This window comes from Tachypleus tridentatus, chromosome 2 (genome assembly GCF_004210375.1).
Source record: "Tachypleus tridentatus isolate NWPU-2018 chromosome 2, ASM421037v1, whole genome shotgun sequence".
In the NCBI taxonomy this organism is placed as follows: Eukaryota; Metazoa; Arthropoda; class Merostomata; order Xiphosura; family Limulidae; genus Tachypleus; species Tachypleus tridentatus.
In genome coordinates this window covers 39,486,694-39,503,996 of record NC_134826.1, presented here as the reverse complement: position 1 = coordinate 39,503,996, position 17,303 = coordinate 39,486,694, and the positions used below count along the sequence as shown (strand labels likewise).

General features: G+C 32.0%; 1 protein-coding gene across 7 annotated transcripts in view; it reads right to left on the bottom strand.

The window, feature by feature from the left end:
- The window catches only part of LOC143241222 (latrophilin Cirl-like), a 117,145-nt gene that overhangs the window by 8,525 nt on the left and 91,317 nt on the right, over positions 1–17,303 (bottom strand). For all 7 annotated transcript variants that reach the window (XM_076484760.1, XM_076484761.1, XM_076484757.1 and 4 more), the window contains 5 exons: positions 17,018–17,129; positions 15,213–15,316; positions 10,212–10,602; positions 5,700–5,803; positions 4,491–4,659 (listed from right to left, as the gene is read on the bottom strand). In XM_076484760.1, coding sequence (XP_076340875.1) covers positions 4,491–4,659; positions 5,700–5,803; positions 10,212–10,602; positions 15,213–15,316; positions 17,018–17,129 — 880 coding nt within the window. The remainder of the gene's footprint in view (positions 1–4,490; positions 4,660–5,699; positions 5,804–10,211; positions 10,603–15,212; positions 15,317–17,017; positions 17,130–17,303) is intronic.

The following is a 17,303-nucleotide window of genomic DNA, read 5'->3' as shown; positions in this document are numbered from 1 at the left end:
GCCGCTCAATATACCTCATATCTGATGACTGACACGGGATATGGAAGTCGTCGATAAACAGACTGTTTGCAACTGTCCACCCATGCCATCATTCTTCATAATTAAAAGTGTGACACTTAAGACACAGCCTTGAGGGACTCAAAGTTACTGTGGGAAAGAATGAGAAAGTGTTGAACCCACACTGGCCTGGAATCGCCAATGCATTAAAAATGTTCAATAAAATCGGTAAATTGCCACAACCCATACCAGTGGAGGTCTCGCAAGATAAAATACCTCCACGTTGTATCATAAGCTTTTTCAAGGTAGAGAAATACATAAACAAAATTCTGTCACTTGAGAAAGGTTTCCCCTGTTTGATGTTTCAAGTTGAATCAGGTAGTCCGTGGTGGAGTACTGTCTTTAGAACCCACACTGAGTTAGTGAGAGGAGGTTGTTTGATTCGAGGAACCAACCAAGGCGAGCATTAACCATCTTCTTTAAGATCTTACAGAGACAGCTCATCAGAGCAATTGGACAGTACTTCAAAAGTATCTTGGGATCCTTCGCAGAGTTTAGGAAAAGGGAATACAATAGCATGGTGTCAAGCATTGGGAAAAATATTTTCCTTTCAGATCCAGTTGAAAACTACCAGAATAATAGCAAGAAAGGCAAGAGAGAAATGGCACAACATCTTATAATGAGTATCATCAGGTCTGACTGATGTACTGCAAGACCGATGAAGAGCAAGTTTAAGTTCTACCAGTGTAAGGGGGCGATTATATTCATAAAGACGATCAGCCCAAAAGGGAAGAGGCGATCGTTCTGCCAGTGTTTTGATAGCTAAGAAAATGGGGGATGAAACAGAAGTGCTAGATGCATGAGTAGAGCTTTAGCTGAGAGTACTGGTGATGCTCTGGGTATCAGCAATTTCCTAGCCATCAGAGAACAACACTGATAAGGGACAGAAGTATAATGGCCACTCACCTTTCCTATTTTGTCCCATATGACTTTGGAACTGATGGTAAAAAACATGCTAGAGGTGTATTTAATCCAAGATTCCTTGTGACTTTGACGTCTGACCCGCCAAGCATCTGCAGGTACCTGCTCAAATGCAAAGCATTTTACAAATGTGGGACACCTAAAAAAGGTATTCCCAGCCCAATTTTGAGTTTTTCATGTCATGTGGCAGGCAAGATTCCACCAAGGACGAGGATACTGTTGGAAACGTGTCGAGGTTTTAGGAATATACTGAGCAGCTGCTTGGACAATAAAGTCAGTTACTGCTGCTACATGGTCATCTATTGATGGCTTACAGATGATGATAGGATCAAGTTCTGAGAGAGCAGTGAAAGAAGGTCAGTTAGCCTGGTCCAACTTCCATCAAGGTATGTGGGTCGGATGGCATTGACCACAGCCAGTCTCTCTCAAAACGATAGGAAAATGATCACTGCTCCATGAATTACTGTCGACTCTCCAAGAAAAGTAAGTGAAAAGTGAAGGGGAGCAGACAGAAAGGTCTATAAGGTATATCTAGTCAGTAAAAGACTGACTAGATGCACGAAAATAAGTATAAGAACCAGTACTGAAGAGAGATAGGTTGTGGTCCAAGAGCATATGCTCTATAGCACGACCCCTCCCATTAATGCTAGCACTACTGCAGAGGTGATTACGTCTACTAAAATCCCCAATAGTAATAAGGAGGATGGTAACTACTCAATGAGGGTATCAAGGTTTGACTGATTAGAGATTTCTTCAGGAGGCAGGTAGAGAGAACAAATAATGATGGTACAACCCAAGGAAACATGGATGGCTACTGCCTGCAAGGGTGTATCAAGTGACAAGGACAGAGTAGGCACATGCTGATCAACCAACAATGCCCACCATGCACTCATCAATCACATGACCTGTCATTTCTGTACAAGGAAAATTAGCAAATGGTGACGGTATCAGCAGGCTTCAAAAACATTTCCTGTAAGGAGAGGCACATGGGATGGTAAAAATCAATCAAATCCTTAATGTCATCTATACTTGATTGAAAACCTCGACAGTTCCACTGGATCAGAGTGGCCATTGTTATTTATGTGGAGAAGAATGTGGCAGGGAGATCTGTGTGTGACTACGTTTTTTTCTTTACTGGATAAAGATCTATCAACCTTCATGGATCCCACACTGGGTCAAGTAGGCAAAGATTCCAATGACTGAGGGCATGAATGAATGGTCCATATACTTTGAGGCTGCAGAAAAGAATGGGCCCAAGGAAACACTTGAACATGAAGGAAGTGAAACTGGGCAGTCACTGGAATGAGTGGTATAAACAGAGATGGAAGTAGACATAGGAGTGTCAACTTTTTAAATTATGGAATGTGCAAGAATCTTAAGATGTTTTGCAAACAACTCTGTTGGAGGCATGGATAGATCTGTTTGCACTGCCACTGTGGTAGTGGAATGAAATGCAGTAGCATGTGTCAGAGATGGAGTTGGGGAAGATAATTCCAAGTCTCTGGGTAGGTGATATTATTAACAGTCTTCAAGTGTTGCACCATATCCTCTTCTACATATTTAGGGTAAGAAATAGAGTAAGAGAGGTGTGGGCCACTACAGTTAACACACTATTGTTCCAGGTTGCACTCATAAGCATCATGGTCTTTACCACCACAATGAGCACATATCAAAGATCCCCAAAATGATGTTTTTGAGTGATCAAACTGCTGACACTGGATATATCTGAGAGGATTAGAAATGTAGGGCTGTACCTTGCAGTTCAAATAACCTGCTTTAACTGTCACAGGAGGACGTGGTGATATAAATGTTAATATCAGAACATTGGTAGGGTCCATAATTCTGTCTTTACGAATAAAGATTTGGTGCACACAGTAATGCTTTGGCTAGAAAAACAGGTGAGTATTTCTGGCTTGGGAATGTTCTTTAAATTCCTCTCAACTATAACTCCTCTGGAAGAATTCAAAGTTACATACGGAGTAACCTCAATGGTATATCCCCAATGGCCTTTGAATTCAACAGGAGTTTGGTATGTTTTGGTGAAGATGTTTCCACCAAACTGTTTCCAAGGTGCAATTTCTTTACCAACTTTGGAGAGCTAGCAAGTCCCTCTAATCCTTTCTGAATGAAAAATGGAGACATTTGCCTCAATAATTTCTCATATAAGGAATGGATAATCAAAAATTGAAGTGCAGAATCTGGCTGTAATATTAACTGTACAACAGAGTAATCCATGCGTGGTTATTTTTCAATGTTCTGTTTTTTACAGTTTTGTCATTTTTATTTATTTTGTCAGAAAGAGGGGAATCCATAATGAAGAAGCTACATTTCAGTACCCACTGACCCCACCCACCATTGAGCCTTATGAGGGGATGCACTGCAGTGCCTAACAAGAACACTGCAGCAACACCAGTGATTCATGAGCGTGAGCACTATACCCAAACACCAGCATCAGATACTATATCCATAACACTTGCTGAGAACATCCAACACTGGTATTTGGCTGACCATAGCCAAAGTGGACTCTCTGACTGACCCTAGAGGGGGGCCACCCCAAGGCTGCCCATCTACAGGAATTCAAAGCCAAAGAGGTGTGTCAGGGTTGGACCCCTCAACCATCAGGATCCTCTTCTCCTCTTCATGGGTTACCACGCACAGCAAATACGTGGGTGGATGTTTAGATTCCAGAGGAGGTAAACTCAAAGAACAGAACCTCCTTCCTTGGGAGGTCCCCTCACCACATACAGGAATCCACACCAAGGGGAGACAAAAAAGAATGTTATGGTAATTAATCCTATCTATTGGAAGAAAATGAATATAATACACTTTTTCATGGGTATTTTTTAATATACTGATAGCTCATGTGATCAACTATTCTCGTATATATTTGACACACATTTATAAAGACACACTACAGAAGAATCAGGCATTTTCTTCCAAGAGTAATATTTTATATGGTACAGAAGTATAAATTAACATTTTACATACAATATAATACTTTTAGTGCCTAAGGTGCATTCATAAATTGTTCATCCAGTGTAAACACTCACTATCACATGTGTGATAACATCAGGTTCATACATTTGCCAATATTGTAAGAGAATACTATGTACATTTACATATATTCTAAATATTGTTCATTCAGTTGAATAATTTCACAATAATGTTAGTAATCACATTAGTTTAAACTTTGGTTTTTCAATGACATAATATCACAGATATCTGCATATGTTCTAAATATTACTGTATCTTAAACACAAGTTGCTGCAGGCAGATTCCAACAGTATAAAAAATGAGTTTTGAAATGCTTTATCACAAAAGAGCTTCTACTTGTTATTTTATAACCATATCACCAACTCTTGCAATTAAAACAGATTTCTTCATGAGAAGTACACCAATGATTAATTCTGGCCATACTGTTATCAAAACATGCCCCTAACAGTGGCTTTCTTCCACGGCCTTTATATGTATAAAACATCAATAAAAATAATAATCTACCCTTTAAATATTACCTTTTCATTTTTCATGAAGTAGAATATGAAAATGAGAACTCCCAAAATACAGTTCAATATTCCAAAGATATAGGCAAAGATGTGTTTGGATTGGGATACATACAAAAGCCCTACTGCCCATGTAGAACTCAGAGATGCAATAAGCACACTGGCCCATCTTATCCATGATCTGTAAAAAAGAAAATGCCCACTCAATGAAAAAGCATTAAGTTTAAACTAGAATCAGTACAGCTGGTCACCTCATTAGCTAAGGTATTTAGTATAGGTATTAAACATTTATCAATTTTTACCAATTATAAATATGTTTGAAACAAGAGTAAAACTATTTTTAAAGTGATAAGTGTCATAAAAATCACAAGCAAACTGAAACAAAGTTTGTTTGAACACTTCACTGCTAAGTTGTACAATACAAGTTTATCATACATACTTTACAATAAAATAATAAAATATTAGATGGCTTAAGGATTTTTGTTATGACAGTTAATACTTCTACAGACAGTGAAAAATTCCAGCTATACTATTAAAATAATGCTCAGATTTCGTAAGTGACTCTACTATTGATTTAACATCTCTTCATAATCCATATAAATTATTCAACTTATTCACAACTTTTGCAGTCGGAAAGGTTCTTGTCCTATGGTCAGCTATAGAATTTAAAATCACTTGTATAACAAGATACTTACCCTATGATCAACTGTAGAATTTATAATCACTTGTCTAGCAAATTGCTTGCCCATGTCCAATTACAGAATTTATAAACACTTGTGTAGCAAGATTTTGCCCAATGGTCAGTTGTAGAATTTGTTATTACTTGTCGAGTAAGATAATTACTCTATGGTCAACGATAATCATTTGTCTTGCTAAATACTTGCCCTATGGTCAACTGTATAATTTATAATCACTTCTCTAGCAATATTTTGGTTGATTCAGACAAGTGGACCAACATAAAGCAAAAATTTAGTATGCTATTTATCTCGTCAGTTCTGAAAATATAAATGAAATACAACAAAACTAAAACCCTAAACAACAGAACATACAGTTATTATGTCTAATTAGGACAAGAGAAATTAATTCTCTCTCTACACAGACATGGGTGTATCTAATAGTTTGTTAAGTGTGCAAATGAAGCTGTGTTTTAATTCTTGTTCATGGTCACTTAAGTTCATACCTAAATACTGATATATTTAAAAAAAACAAAAACAATCATACTTTAGTTTTTTCAGTTTTGTCTCCTCCTTCCCTTTAACCATTGTCTTAACTCCAGAGTGATAACAAAGAATGCACATGGCTATACACAAGAAGACTGCACTACCCTGGAAGTAAAGAGTAAACACAGTTTTATTTCCACACTGAGATCAACACTGACAGAAAATTACAACATGTAAACTATCATAAAAAGTATTTTTTCTGTAAATGTGGATGATAACAAAATAACATTTTTTCTATGAGTGTAGTAAATGGCTTAATGTTTTAGCCATTTATGTACAGGTGATGGTCAAAGTGTACATGCTATGACTTTTTCAAGTGGTATTATATTATGTATTTGATGATGGAAGTTGTCAACTATTCATCTTACCCTATATTGGTGATTTAGCAACAGTTTATGGGAAAGGAGAGTGAATACCACACATAACATATAGAGAGATACTGAAAAAAACTGTAGATGTAGATTTCAGAAGACCTAGAGGTCATACAAATTGATTAATGGTCAATTTTAAATATATTGGGTTTACAAAATGGTTATTTTATGTATATTTGTTCTTTAAGTATGAAGTTATACAAAGTATCATTTATCATAAATATATTGGGTTTACAAAATGGTTATTTTATGTATATTTGTTCTTTAAGTATGAAGTTATACAAAGTATCATTTATCATAAATATATTGGGTTTACAAAATGGTTATTTTATGTATATTTGTTCTTTAAGTATGAAGTTATACAAAGTATCATTTATCATAAATATATTGGGTTTACAAAATGGTTATTTTATGTATATTTGTTCTTTAAGTATGAAGTTATACAAAGTATCATTTATCATAAATATATTGGGTTTACAAAATGGTTATTTTATGTATATTTGTTCTTTAAGTATGAAGTTATACAAAGTATCATTTATCATAAATATATTTGGTTTACAAAATGGTTATTTTATGTATATTTGTTCTTTAAGTATGAAGTTATACAAAGTATCATTTATCATAAATATATTGGGTTTACAAAATGGTTATTTTATGTATATTTGTTCTTTAAGTATGAAGTTATACAAAGTATCATTTATCATAAATATATTGGGTTTACAAAATGGTTATTTTATGTATATTTGTTCTTTAAGTATGAAGTTATACAAAGTATCATTTATCATAAATATATTGGGTTTACAAAATGGTTATTTTATGTATATTTGTTCTTTAAGTATGAAGTTATACAAAGTATCATTTATCATAAATATATTGGGTTTACAAAATGGTTATTTTATGTATATTTGTTCTTTAAGTATGAAGTTATACAAAGTATCATTTATCATAAATATATTGGGTTTACAAAATGGTTATTTTATGTATATTTGTTCTTTAAGTATGAAGTTATACAAAGTATCATTTATCATAAATATATTGGGTTTACAAAATGGTTATTTTATGTATATTTGTTCTTTAAGTATGAAGTTATACAAAGTATCATAAATCTTATATATAAAAGAACTCATCATTTCTTAAATATTTATTTCATTGTTTCTTAAGTGTACTATTAAAGATTATTTTCTATAACAAAGTTTCACTATAAACCAGTGACACTTTGTTTGTAGTTAAGCACAAAACTACACAATGGACTATCTGTTCTCTGCTCATCACAGGCATCAAAACCCACTTTCTAGTGTTGTAAGTCCATAGACATACAACTGTGCCACTGGGAGGCACTACTTTCAACTACAACAATCTTCTACAAGAGAAATGGGAAACAGATAAATGATTTAACCTTTGCTTTGTTCTCAGCTTGTTTTCAAACCTAAACATAAAAAAATCTAAAATGTCTAGTGCAAGAAAACAATTAGTATTTAAGTCTTGTTTTATTGTATTATTGTGTTGAAAATTGAAAATACTTAAATCATGGCAAAGGAATACCATACTTCTTTACAATTTAAACAGTGTAAATGTTTTCATATTTTGACTTTCAGGACAACAGTTTGTTAGATTAAACCTGTGAAGTTTTGACTGTTAAAATTATATGAATACTTTTATACTTTTCAAACAAAAATTTTTGATGGTATACATTAACACTTCACAAAATAACTATTGGACTGTTCAATCCATTTTTCTTATGATAAATATTTTTTATTGCAGTTTGCTTTGATAGAGTTGTCAGCATTTCAAAAATATTTTCGAGCATTTATTGAATAAATTATTTTATTAAAACTTAAATTAGTTTCAAAGGGTTTTACAAATATTTGACAAAATCTGTATTTTTTTATAACTAAGATGAATATGTTGATTGTACTTATTCTTAATTTTTTCTGTAATGCCATATCCTCAGAAATTAGAAAAGTCCCAAGAATTTAAAAATATATTGAATTAATTAAAGTTTGTATTGAATAAGCTTATGTTTAATCAAGTTTTTTTGTCATCCTTTAAAAAGGTTTTGATCTAATATGTACCTATCATTATATAAGAGACACTTTTCACTTCATCAAATTAGATGGAAAACTTAACAGACTCTGAAGTTTTTGAAGTGTATGATCATACATTTTGGTATTTTGAACAGCTGTCTCACCTTAGTGTTAAACATTCCTTATCATTATTTTCTTAATTTTACAGATGCTATACATGTGTAAATATTACAGTAGTTTATTTATACTACTAAACCATTGAAAACTAAGTCTGCTATATTAATGTATAGAAGTTTTAAATGTTTATAAATCTATATGTCAGGAACATAACTATACAAAAGTGTTGATATACATAGATGAATTTTGCTCCTATTGTCCAGTGAAATATGAATCACTTATAACATTTTTTTTTCAGAGATATATAGACTGTTGCTGTAAAATCAAATATAAAGGTACATAAAGGGAAGATTTGGCATTTTTGTTACTCTTCTAGTGCAAAAAAAATCAAATCAACTTTACATATTTCTCTATCACATCACAAACATTTGTTTATTAAAACAATAGCTTCTAACTTCAGAAGAAACAACTGATATTATAAGTTAAATTTTCATCTGCATAAAAAACATTTCAAAAAACTGAGTACAATTAATTTAACATTCAACTTATTTGTAAGTAGTGTTTGAAATAATTACATGGAGTATCCTTGTAACATCAGATATGAGATAATTTTCAAAAAGTGCCAGATAAAAATTTTAACAATATGTTTAAGGTTTGTGAAAATAGTGAATCTAAAAATTGGTAAGCTATATTATCAGTTACATAGGAAAAACAGAGGTAGATAATTGTAAAGCATATAAGCAATGTGTAGGCAGCATGCACAAAATGCAGCATTATTAAACACCCCCCCCCACTAGTACAGCAGTGTGTCTTCAGATTTACAACACTAAAATCAGGGGTTCAATTCCCTTCGTGGGGCTCACCAGATAGCCCGATGTGGCTTTGCTATAAGAAAGCACACACTCTTTTGGGTTAAATCTATCCAAAAATTCTAAAGCCCCCCAGTGGCTCAGCAGTATGTCTGTGCATTTACAATGCTAAAATCCGGGTTTCGATGGTGGGCAGAGCACAGATAGCACATTGTGTAGCTTTGTGCTTAATTCAAAACAACAAACAACAACAACAATTAAACACACATTTCAGTGTAGTACATAGATTTATGTATATATAAAAGAATTAACGAAACTTTGATTAAAACAGTCTATATACAATAAAATAAGTGCAAATGTAAATCAATTACTTGCTTTGTGTGTGATTATTTTTTCAAAACGAGGCATAAAGTAACTTCAAAATAATAATAACTTCAATACACATCACAGAAACAACAAGTAAAGTTTCAACATCAGTAGTTTAAAGTAGTCAACTTTTATGAACTGTACAATTTCAAAACTGGGTGATATAGGCTTCTGTAACATTTTGCACTTGTTGAGAATTTTGTTTTTTAAAAATACACTGGTATAGCTAATGTTACAGATCTTTGCAAAGCATTTTGCAAATGCTATGATCATCAAAATAGGTAACAATTAGCATGTACTGCATTGATATGCTGCAGATTTGTTTGTGTGTGTTTGCTTACTGCTAGGCAAGCAAGAAGGAATGAATTATTTCATAACAATACACTTAAGTGTACAAACCATTTGATACACACATAGGCCTACATGTATATCCCATAAAATTTTGTATCAATTAAGGTATTAACAATTTGTGAGTAAAAGAGAGATCTATACCTTCTGAAGCATTTTAAGTTTTTAAAATTCTTTTTCTCAAAAACAGCATTATATTGAAGCAAATAAAAGACACTGTCAATGTTGACTGAATAAAAGTTTACACTAGGAAAAAACACATTCACTTGTATCAATAGAGAGAGACAAGAATTTTCATGAATATAAATTATTACAGTTAAACAGAAATGCATGCATACTCTGCCACTGTTAATATTTTTTATGTAGCAGCAGGGCCTTTAAGAAGCCTGAATGCTAAAAACAAAACAGTGTTTCACTCTCAAATGTTTCAGGTAACAAAAAATGCAACATAATTAGCTACACTAATTTCAATACTTACAAAAAGTATTCCTACTGCTGGACCCACAAAGCTGAAAATAAAATAGTTGTCTGTCCGTAGCCAACAAAATTCTTTTGTGCCATAGCTGTATGGATCCACAATGGCTGAAACTGACACGATAATTATTGGAATTCCATAGCCCAATCCATGATACCAAATAGCTCTGGATTTCTCAGATTCATACACCTCAATTAAAAGAACATAAAGATGAAATCCTTCAACAAATACCCATGCAAAAACAGCCAAGAGAAAGTAGTGTAATAATCCTGCTACCACACCACAGAGAGTTCTAATATGGGTTTGACTAATTCCAGTTGCAAAGACTAACTCTGCCCCCAGAAGACAAAGGCAGAGATTCTTCTGAATAGTTATTCTGTCAGTTTGAAGATTTCTGAAAATATAAAGAAATGATATTTTAAACAAAATAATTTATAATTACATATAGGTACACAAAATTTGTATTAAAACAAAACAAAAATGTTAAATTGTTTCTTGAACCAAATAAACAAACACAGTATATTTACTAATGAAACAGGTTATGGTATTCATCAGAATATTACTTAAACTAGTAAACTCCATACAAAATATGCTATTTTCAATGTATGATACATTTTTAATACTAAACCTTCAATACTTCAGTATTAATAAACTTGGACAGCATAAGTAGCACTTTTATCACATTAAATGAAGCAACAATTGAATTTTAATTCAACTTTAGTATACATAGGAAGTGCAACATGTTTTCTAAGCACTACAACTACAATAGTACCTGTGGAAGAACAACTACCTTAATCAAATACAAATAACTGAAGTTTTTTCCTATCAACCATATTAGATGTCACCTAATGTTTTCAGACTGACATATAAATTAATATTTAATTTTATAAAAACACACAAATTAATTTAAGAAACTAACTTCTTAGAAAATGCTTTATGTATTAGTAGAAGTTCTTATACTTAATAATTAAATGAGAAGAAGAAACTTTTATATTTTGTGACTATATAGAAAAGATTACAGAATTCTCCACAATAACTTACAGCAAGCATTGAAAAAAAAAGTACTACAATATGAAAGAAATAACAATGATAACCTAATGAATGTTATATAAGGTATTTTATGACTTGTTCAGAAAATATAATACATACATTGTTATCTTTCAAGATACAGCACAATCCAATTAGTTAAACCTACATGTACAATCAAATTTTGAATAAAGTTTCTAAGTAATAATGTGTTCTTATAAACCAAACTTGTTGTAACTTTTCTGTAGTAGAAAACTGCAAGATTTCCCTGAATGAATTATAAGGTGTACATTGACTGAAATATCAGAATAAGTCATTTATTACTGATTAATATCAGAAATTAATATCTTTTCTACTAATAACTTAACCTAACCCAGCAACACACCTGCTTCCCTTACAGTAAACATACTCTTTCTGACTGTTTATTGAATTCATTCTACTTGTGTGAGGAGAAGATACTAGCTTTCTTCTGTAAACATAATTTTATTACAGCATTCTAAAGGTTTGAATTTAATATTACATTTTATATTTACCAGATTCATCAATACTTTATTAATGTCATCCTTTGGACTTTCAAATGTGTATTTTTCTCCATGGAATGCTGTTCTAGACTCAGTTTTCTTTCTGAGTGATATTAATTTCTCTCCCTTTTTTCTTCTTCTAATACTTCAGTTATCACAAAATGTTTATCAGTTTCAACTCTTCTAACATTGGGTTTCTTTGTTAACTCAACATTTTCCATAATTATTTTTCAGTCATCTCTTGTACTCTTATCCTTTCTGTCTATGGTTTAATTTCATATTGTGTATTCTCTTGGTGTACAGTCTAATTTTTAGAAGTTTATCTCTTTTTTTTTTTAATCTAAGAATCATTATTATCACTATTTCCATATTTGTGATTGGTAGATTTTTGTCCATATCTTTTTTCCATCCTTGGTTCTAATATTTGTCATCAAACATTTTTGATTATTATTTGTTTACCAATAATTTTCTCTTGCTTTTATCTTTATGATCTTTGAACTTATAATGATATTGTTTATTGCTATGATGTATTAGTCTTAATAGCCAGAATACCAATAAAATAATGTTTTAAAGTTTGTTTTTATCAGTTTTATTCTGTTTAAGGTCATCAATGGCAAATAGAAGAAATACACTAAAGTTTACCAAATTATAGTAGTTTTGCATATATACACACATGCTTCTAAAACTGTCAGTTACATTAACAGTCAGTAGACAATTAAATCAACACTATAAAAAAAAACAATGAGTTTAATATAAAACACACATTACAATAGAACTAAAATTAAAGTTATTTTCCCTTATTGGACCAAGTTATCAACATTAAGTCATAAGTTATAGTTTAATTTCAGTTCTATTGTAATGTTTATTTTATACATACATATATAAATAAATATATATCAGGTTACCCGTTAGTCATGCCTGAAAATTTAATACGGAAAATGCATCATATTTTCTGTCTTTGTAGAAGGCTTTAATGACTAAAATATGTAGTAAGACATGTATAAAAATGTTCAGACAAACAAAAGAAACCAACCCAACTCCACCTTTTCAGATCAGTAATCAAGTAAACCCTTATGAAGATGGATGTATCTGAGGAGCACATCAGGCATATAATTCTTTACAAGTTTAAAAAAGGCAATAGTGTAGCAGAAACTACACAAAACATTCAAGGTGTTTATGGTGTGGAGTCTCTAAATGAAAGAAAATGTTGAAGATGGTTTCAGAAGTTCAGATCTGGTGACTACAGTTTAAATGATGCACCACATTCAGGTCATATTGGTGAGTTTAATTATGACTTTCTGCTGGCTGCACTTGATGACGATTGTGCTATAACAGTTGAAGAACTAACACAGAAGCCTAATTCAACCCATTCATCAGTTTACCATCATCTGCAACGGCTTGGAAATGTGTCAAATTTTGGAAAATGGGTTCACCGTGATTTGACAGAAGCTAACCTAAGAGCAAGAGTGGACATTTGCACTTCTCTGCACTCTTGTGAACGTAACTCACCGTTTTTGAATAGGTTAGTGACTGAAGATGAAAAATGGATATTTTATAAAAATGTTAAGCACTGCAGACAATGGCTCAGTGTAGCTAAACTGGCTAAAGCACAGCCCAAAATGAACCTCCACCTTAGGAAAGTCTTGTTAAGCATTTGGTGAGATATTGTTGGTGTGATCCACTTTAAGTTGCTGCCACTGAATGTAACGATTATATCAGACTTCTGTTGTCAACAGTTAAAGCACTTCAATGTTGCACTAAAACAACAGAGACATGCTTTTATCAATCATAAAGGTGTTGTATTACACCAGAATAATGCATGGCTCCAAAAAGCAAGGATCACATCTGAAAAGATTGAAGAGCTTGACTGGGAAAAACTTCCACACCCTCCTTATTCTTCAGACCTTGCCCCATCTGATTATCATCTGTTCCAAAGTTGTGGAACTATCTTGATGGAAAATAGCTTGGAACATTTGAAGACATCAAAACTACCCTCTCTTCATTATTTTCCTCCAAATCCCAAGAATTTTATAAAAGTATCATTAAGAAGCTTGTGAATCGTTGGCAGGAAGTAATTAATAATAATGAAACATACATTATTGATTAAATAACATTAAGAGCGTTTGAAATCCTTTCCATTTTTCTGAACCTAAAATCGGACACTACTTAATAGATGACCTCATATATGCATATATAATATTAATAATGAACAGTCATGTAAAATAAAACCTAATCAAAAGGAAAGATTGCATTAAAAACAGCAAATCCAAACCTCTGTCTAATGATAATTTGTTATAAACAAAACCAATACCAAACAAAAATAAAAGATGCTGCACTAATTGAAAAGATCTGCAGGGTACAGGATATATATAATATGGGATATAAAATGCACCCTAGGTTTTAGAGGTGACTGATGAAGTATGACCCACATTGTAGTGGGGATACACCATCTAACAGTCTTAACCTCCATTTGGCAGTCTCATATGAAGAATTATTAAGGAACAAAATAATCAAAGGAATAGAAATTAGGAGAGTGAGATGTGGGTGCTCAAGCCCACAATGTCCAACATATATATCACTCTTCAGTGCCTGCAGACAGTTGTGGGAAGGTGACTGCTCTTCAAAGTAAAGAAGTAGAAAATAAAATAAATAATTAAATCATAATAAGGTATTACCACCTGGGGTAGGTGAGTTAAATAAAATTACCTCCTGAACCTGGCATTCCAGGTCCCATTATTGTGGAAAGGCACTAATTTGTAGCCTAGTACACAAATTACACTAGTATAAAGGGTCCCAACCAGTTACCTAAACTAACTAGAATAAATGATTTTGTTTATAACAGATTATATATATATATACTCTGAATAACTGAAATTTGTATTACAAGCATTTGATATTTTGATCAGTCCAACTGATATTCTGTATGAACGATGTAGATTTTACTACAAAAATTTATATAGTGTAAGAACAGGCAACAAGGGTTAACAGATAATCTAAACCTGTCTTCTACAGCAATGGTTTCTAACTGTCAGTCCACAGGGAAATTTCAGTTAGTCAGAAAAAGAGATGTGTGTGGTATAGAATATTTTTTCTGAAATATAGTTTTACAGTGTAATTCAAAAGTACTCCAACCCAGTACAGTACAAATTGGGCCTCCTGCTAGTACAGTGGTAAGTCTACAGATTTTCAATGCTAAAATCAGGGGTTCAATTCCCCTCAGTGGACCCAGCAGACAGTCTGATGTGGCTTTGCTATAAGAAAAACACACACATACATGATATGAATTGGTTCATGAAATGTTGGAATCATAATATGCTGGCCCTCAGTTGGAAAAAGGTTGGAAGCCATTTTCACAAATATTTGAATATTGTTTCTCAAAATAAAATCATTGTATTCTAAGAAAATACAATGAATATTATTCAAATCAACAAATTTTCAGTTATTTTTTGTCACTTACTTAGTAAGATGAAGAGCTGCAATGGTTGCCAACACAAAAAGGCCACATAAAGCACAACTAGTGGAAGTCAAAATTTGAAGTAAACTGTTTTTTCCATGAGCCATCTATAGTAATAAGTGAAAACAAATTTCAAAAGTATCACTGAAACCAAAAATAATAATAAAAAATAAACTATTGAACATATTTTACTTTGCTATGTTACAAGGAATACTTATGTTTGTGCAACACATAAATATTCAGCATAAAACTTCATCAATGATAAGTTATTAAAGATACCTTTCTCAGAGAGATATTCTGATATCAAAATATTAAACAACATTTTAAGGAGTAAAGTTCATTTTCACGGGGACATGCTTTTGTTTGTTTTTCATTTTCTAGAACTAAATCTACTATTTTATAAATAAAATATAAATATATATTTATTATATGATAATATAATATATATCAATATAAAATATATATCAATATATATATTGATGTCAATTGTGACACAAAAGTCAAGATATTGACAAGACATAAACTTAATCACAGAATATGATTAATTTTTTTTTATAAAAACACCAATATATTTTTGAGGCATACTAATTCTAGGAATAACTACATACAAATATTTAATGCTATATATATTAGCCTACATATGTATATTACATATTCCTTAGAGAAGGAAGGAGTTCAGGGATATCCTTCCCCATAAAATGTTTACAATTAGAGTGACAGTGCAGTGAGGGCCAAAATAGGAAACAAAATGGAAAAAAAATAACAATAAAACATAAGTATAAATAATGGAAAAATAACCGCACAAATGTCCAAGTTCACATTATCTTTTTATTTCCACCTACTGAATTACTTTTAGAATCTTTGTGTTCAAGAAATAATAAATTAATTGATATTTATGTAGGGGGTAAACTGAGTGTTGAACATGTGTATTGGAGATAGAAGTATTCTATGCCCCCTATACTAATTGCCTGCACTTACTAGAGATTAGCAAATAATCCTCTTGTATATTTTAGGGATACTGAAAGCCTGTATTCTAACTATTTAGGTAAATGATATCACTTAGTGTTCTAAGTGATATTCTAACTACCTATTTTGTGTAAGTGAGGTGAATAAATTTAATAATTAGCTACTATAAATTCAGCATTTCATATTATTAGGAATATTAAAATTATCCACTGCAAGCTTAAAGGTTCATATAACTGAGCTAAGTTCACTTTATAAATATTTTGAAATTTTGAAAAACAAAGATACAGTATATGATCAGAATTAAAAACAACTCAACTTAAATAAAATAATAAATATGCTATTTGCTGCTAAGTAAAACGTTCACTGTCCGTTTAGATCAATATCAAACATCTGTGGCAGTTACAGGCACATCTTGGACTGTCAACACTTTAAAATGAAAATGTTATCTAATGATACATGTAGTACCTGGTTAGAACACAAATTAATGGAACACTAGGTATATCATTGGTAGTTTGTCTGCATGATAGTGTATGTTTTCCCTCTAAGCTAGTTTCCTTCAATTAAAACCATTGTGTACCACCCCGACTTAGGTAAATGCTGTAGAAAATTTCTAGTGCCAGTATATGAAAACAAAGCAAAAAAAAATGCACTGCCAGTGAAGTATGAGGCAGCCAATGTCCTGATGAAACAGATGCAAAGTTATTCTTGGATACAAAATATGATTGATTTTGAAGTATGATTGTAATATTGGTCAGACCAAAAACAAAAGTGAGAAACACAGAACTTAAAAAGTCTATTTAAACACTTACTGTACAACATGTGACAACAAAACATTTTGTTACCTCCAATGGCTTGACTTCCATTAAAACAGCAAAGTTGGTCAAGTGGTTACAAGCACAGACAGTGTGTGATATGTTTGACTTCTTTACCCAGCAACCTTCTCCTGACCATTCCCTAAGTATATAAAGAAACAAATTTACCAGATCTTAATATACAGTAATGTGTATTTCAAGGTATGTGAAAATATATTTGAAAACAAAAATAATTAGATAGATATTTACATTTACCTATGCTTTACTAACTTTAGGTATAAACTTTCAGCATCAGTTAGAGAAGGCTACAGCTCAT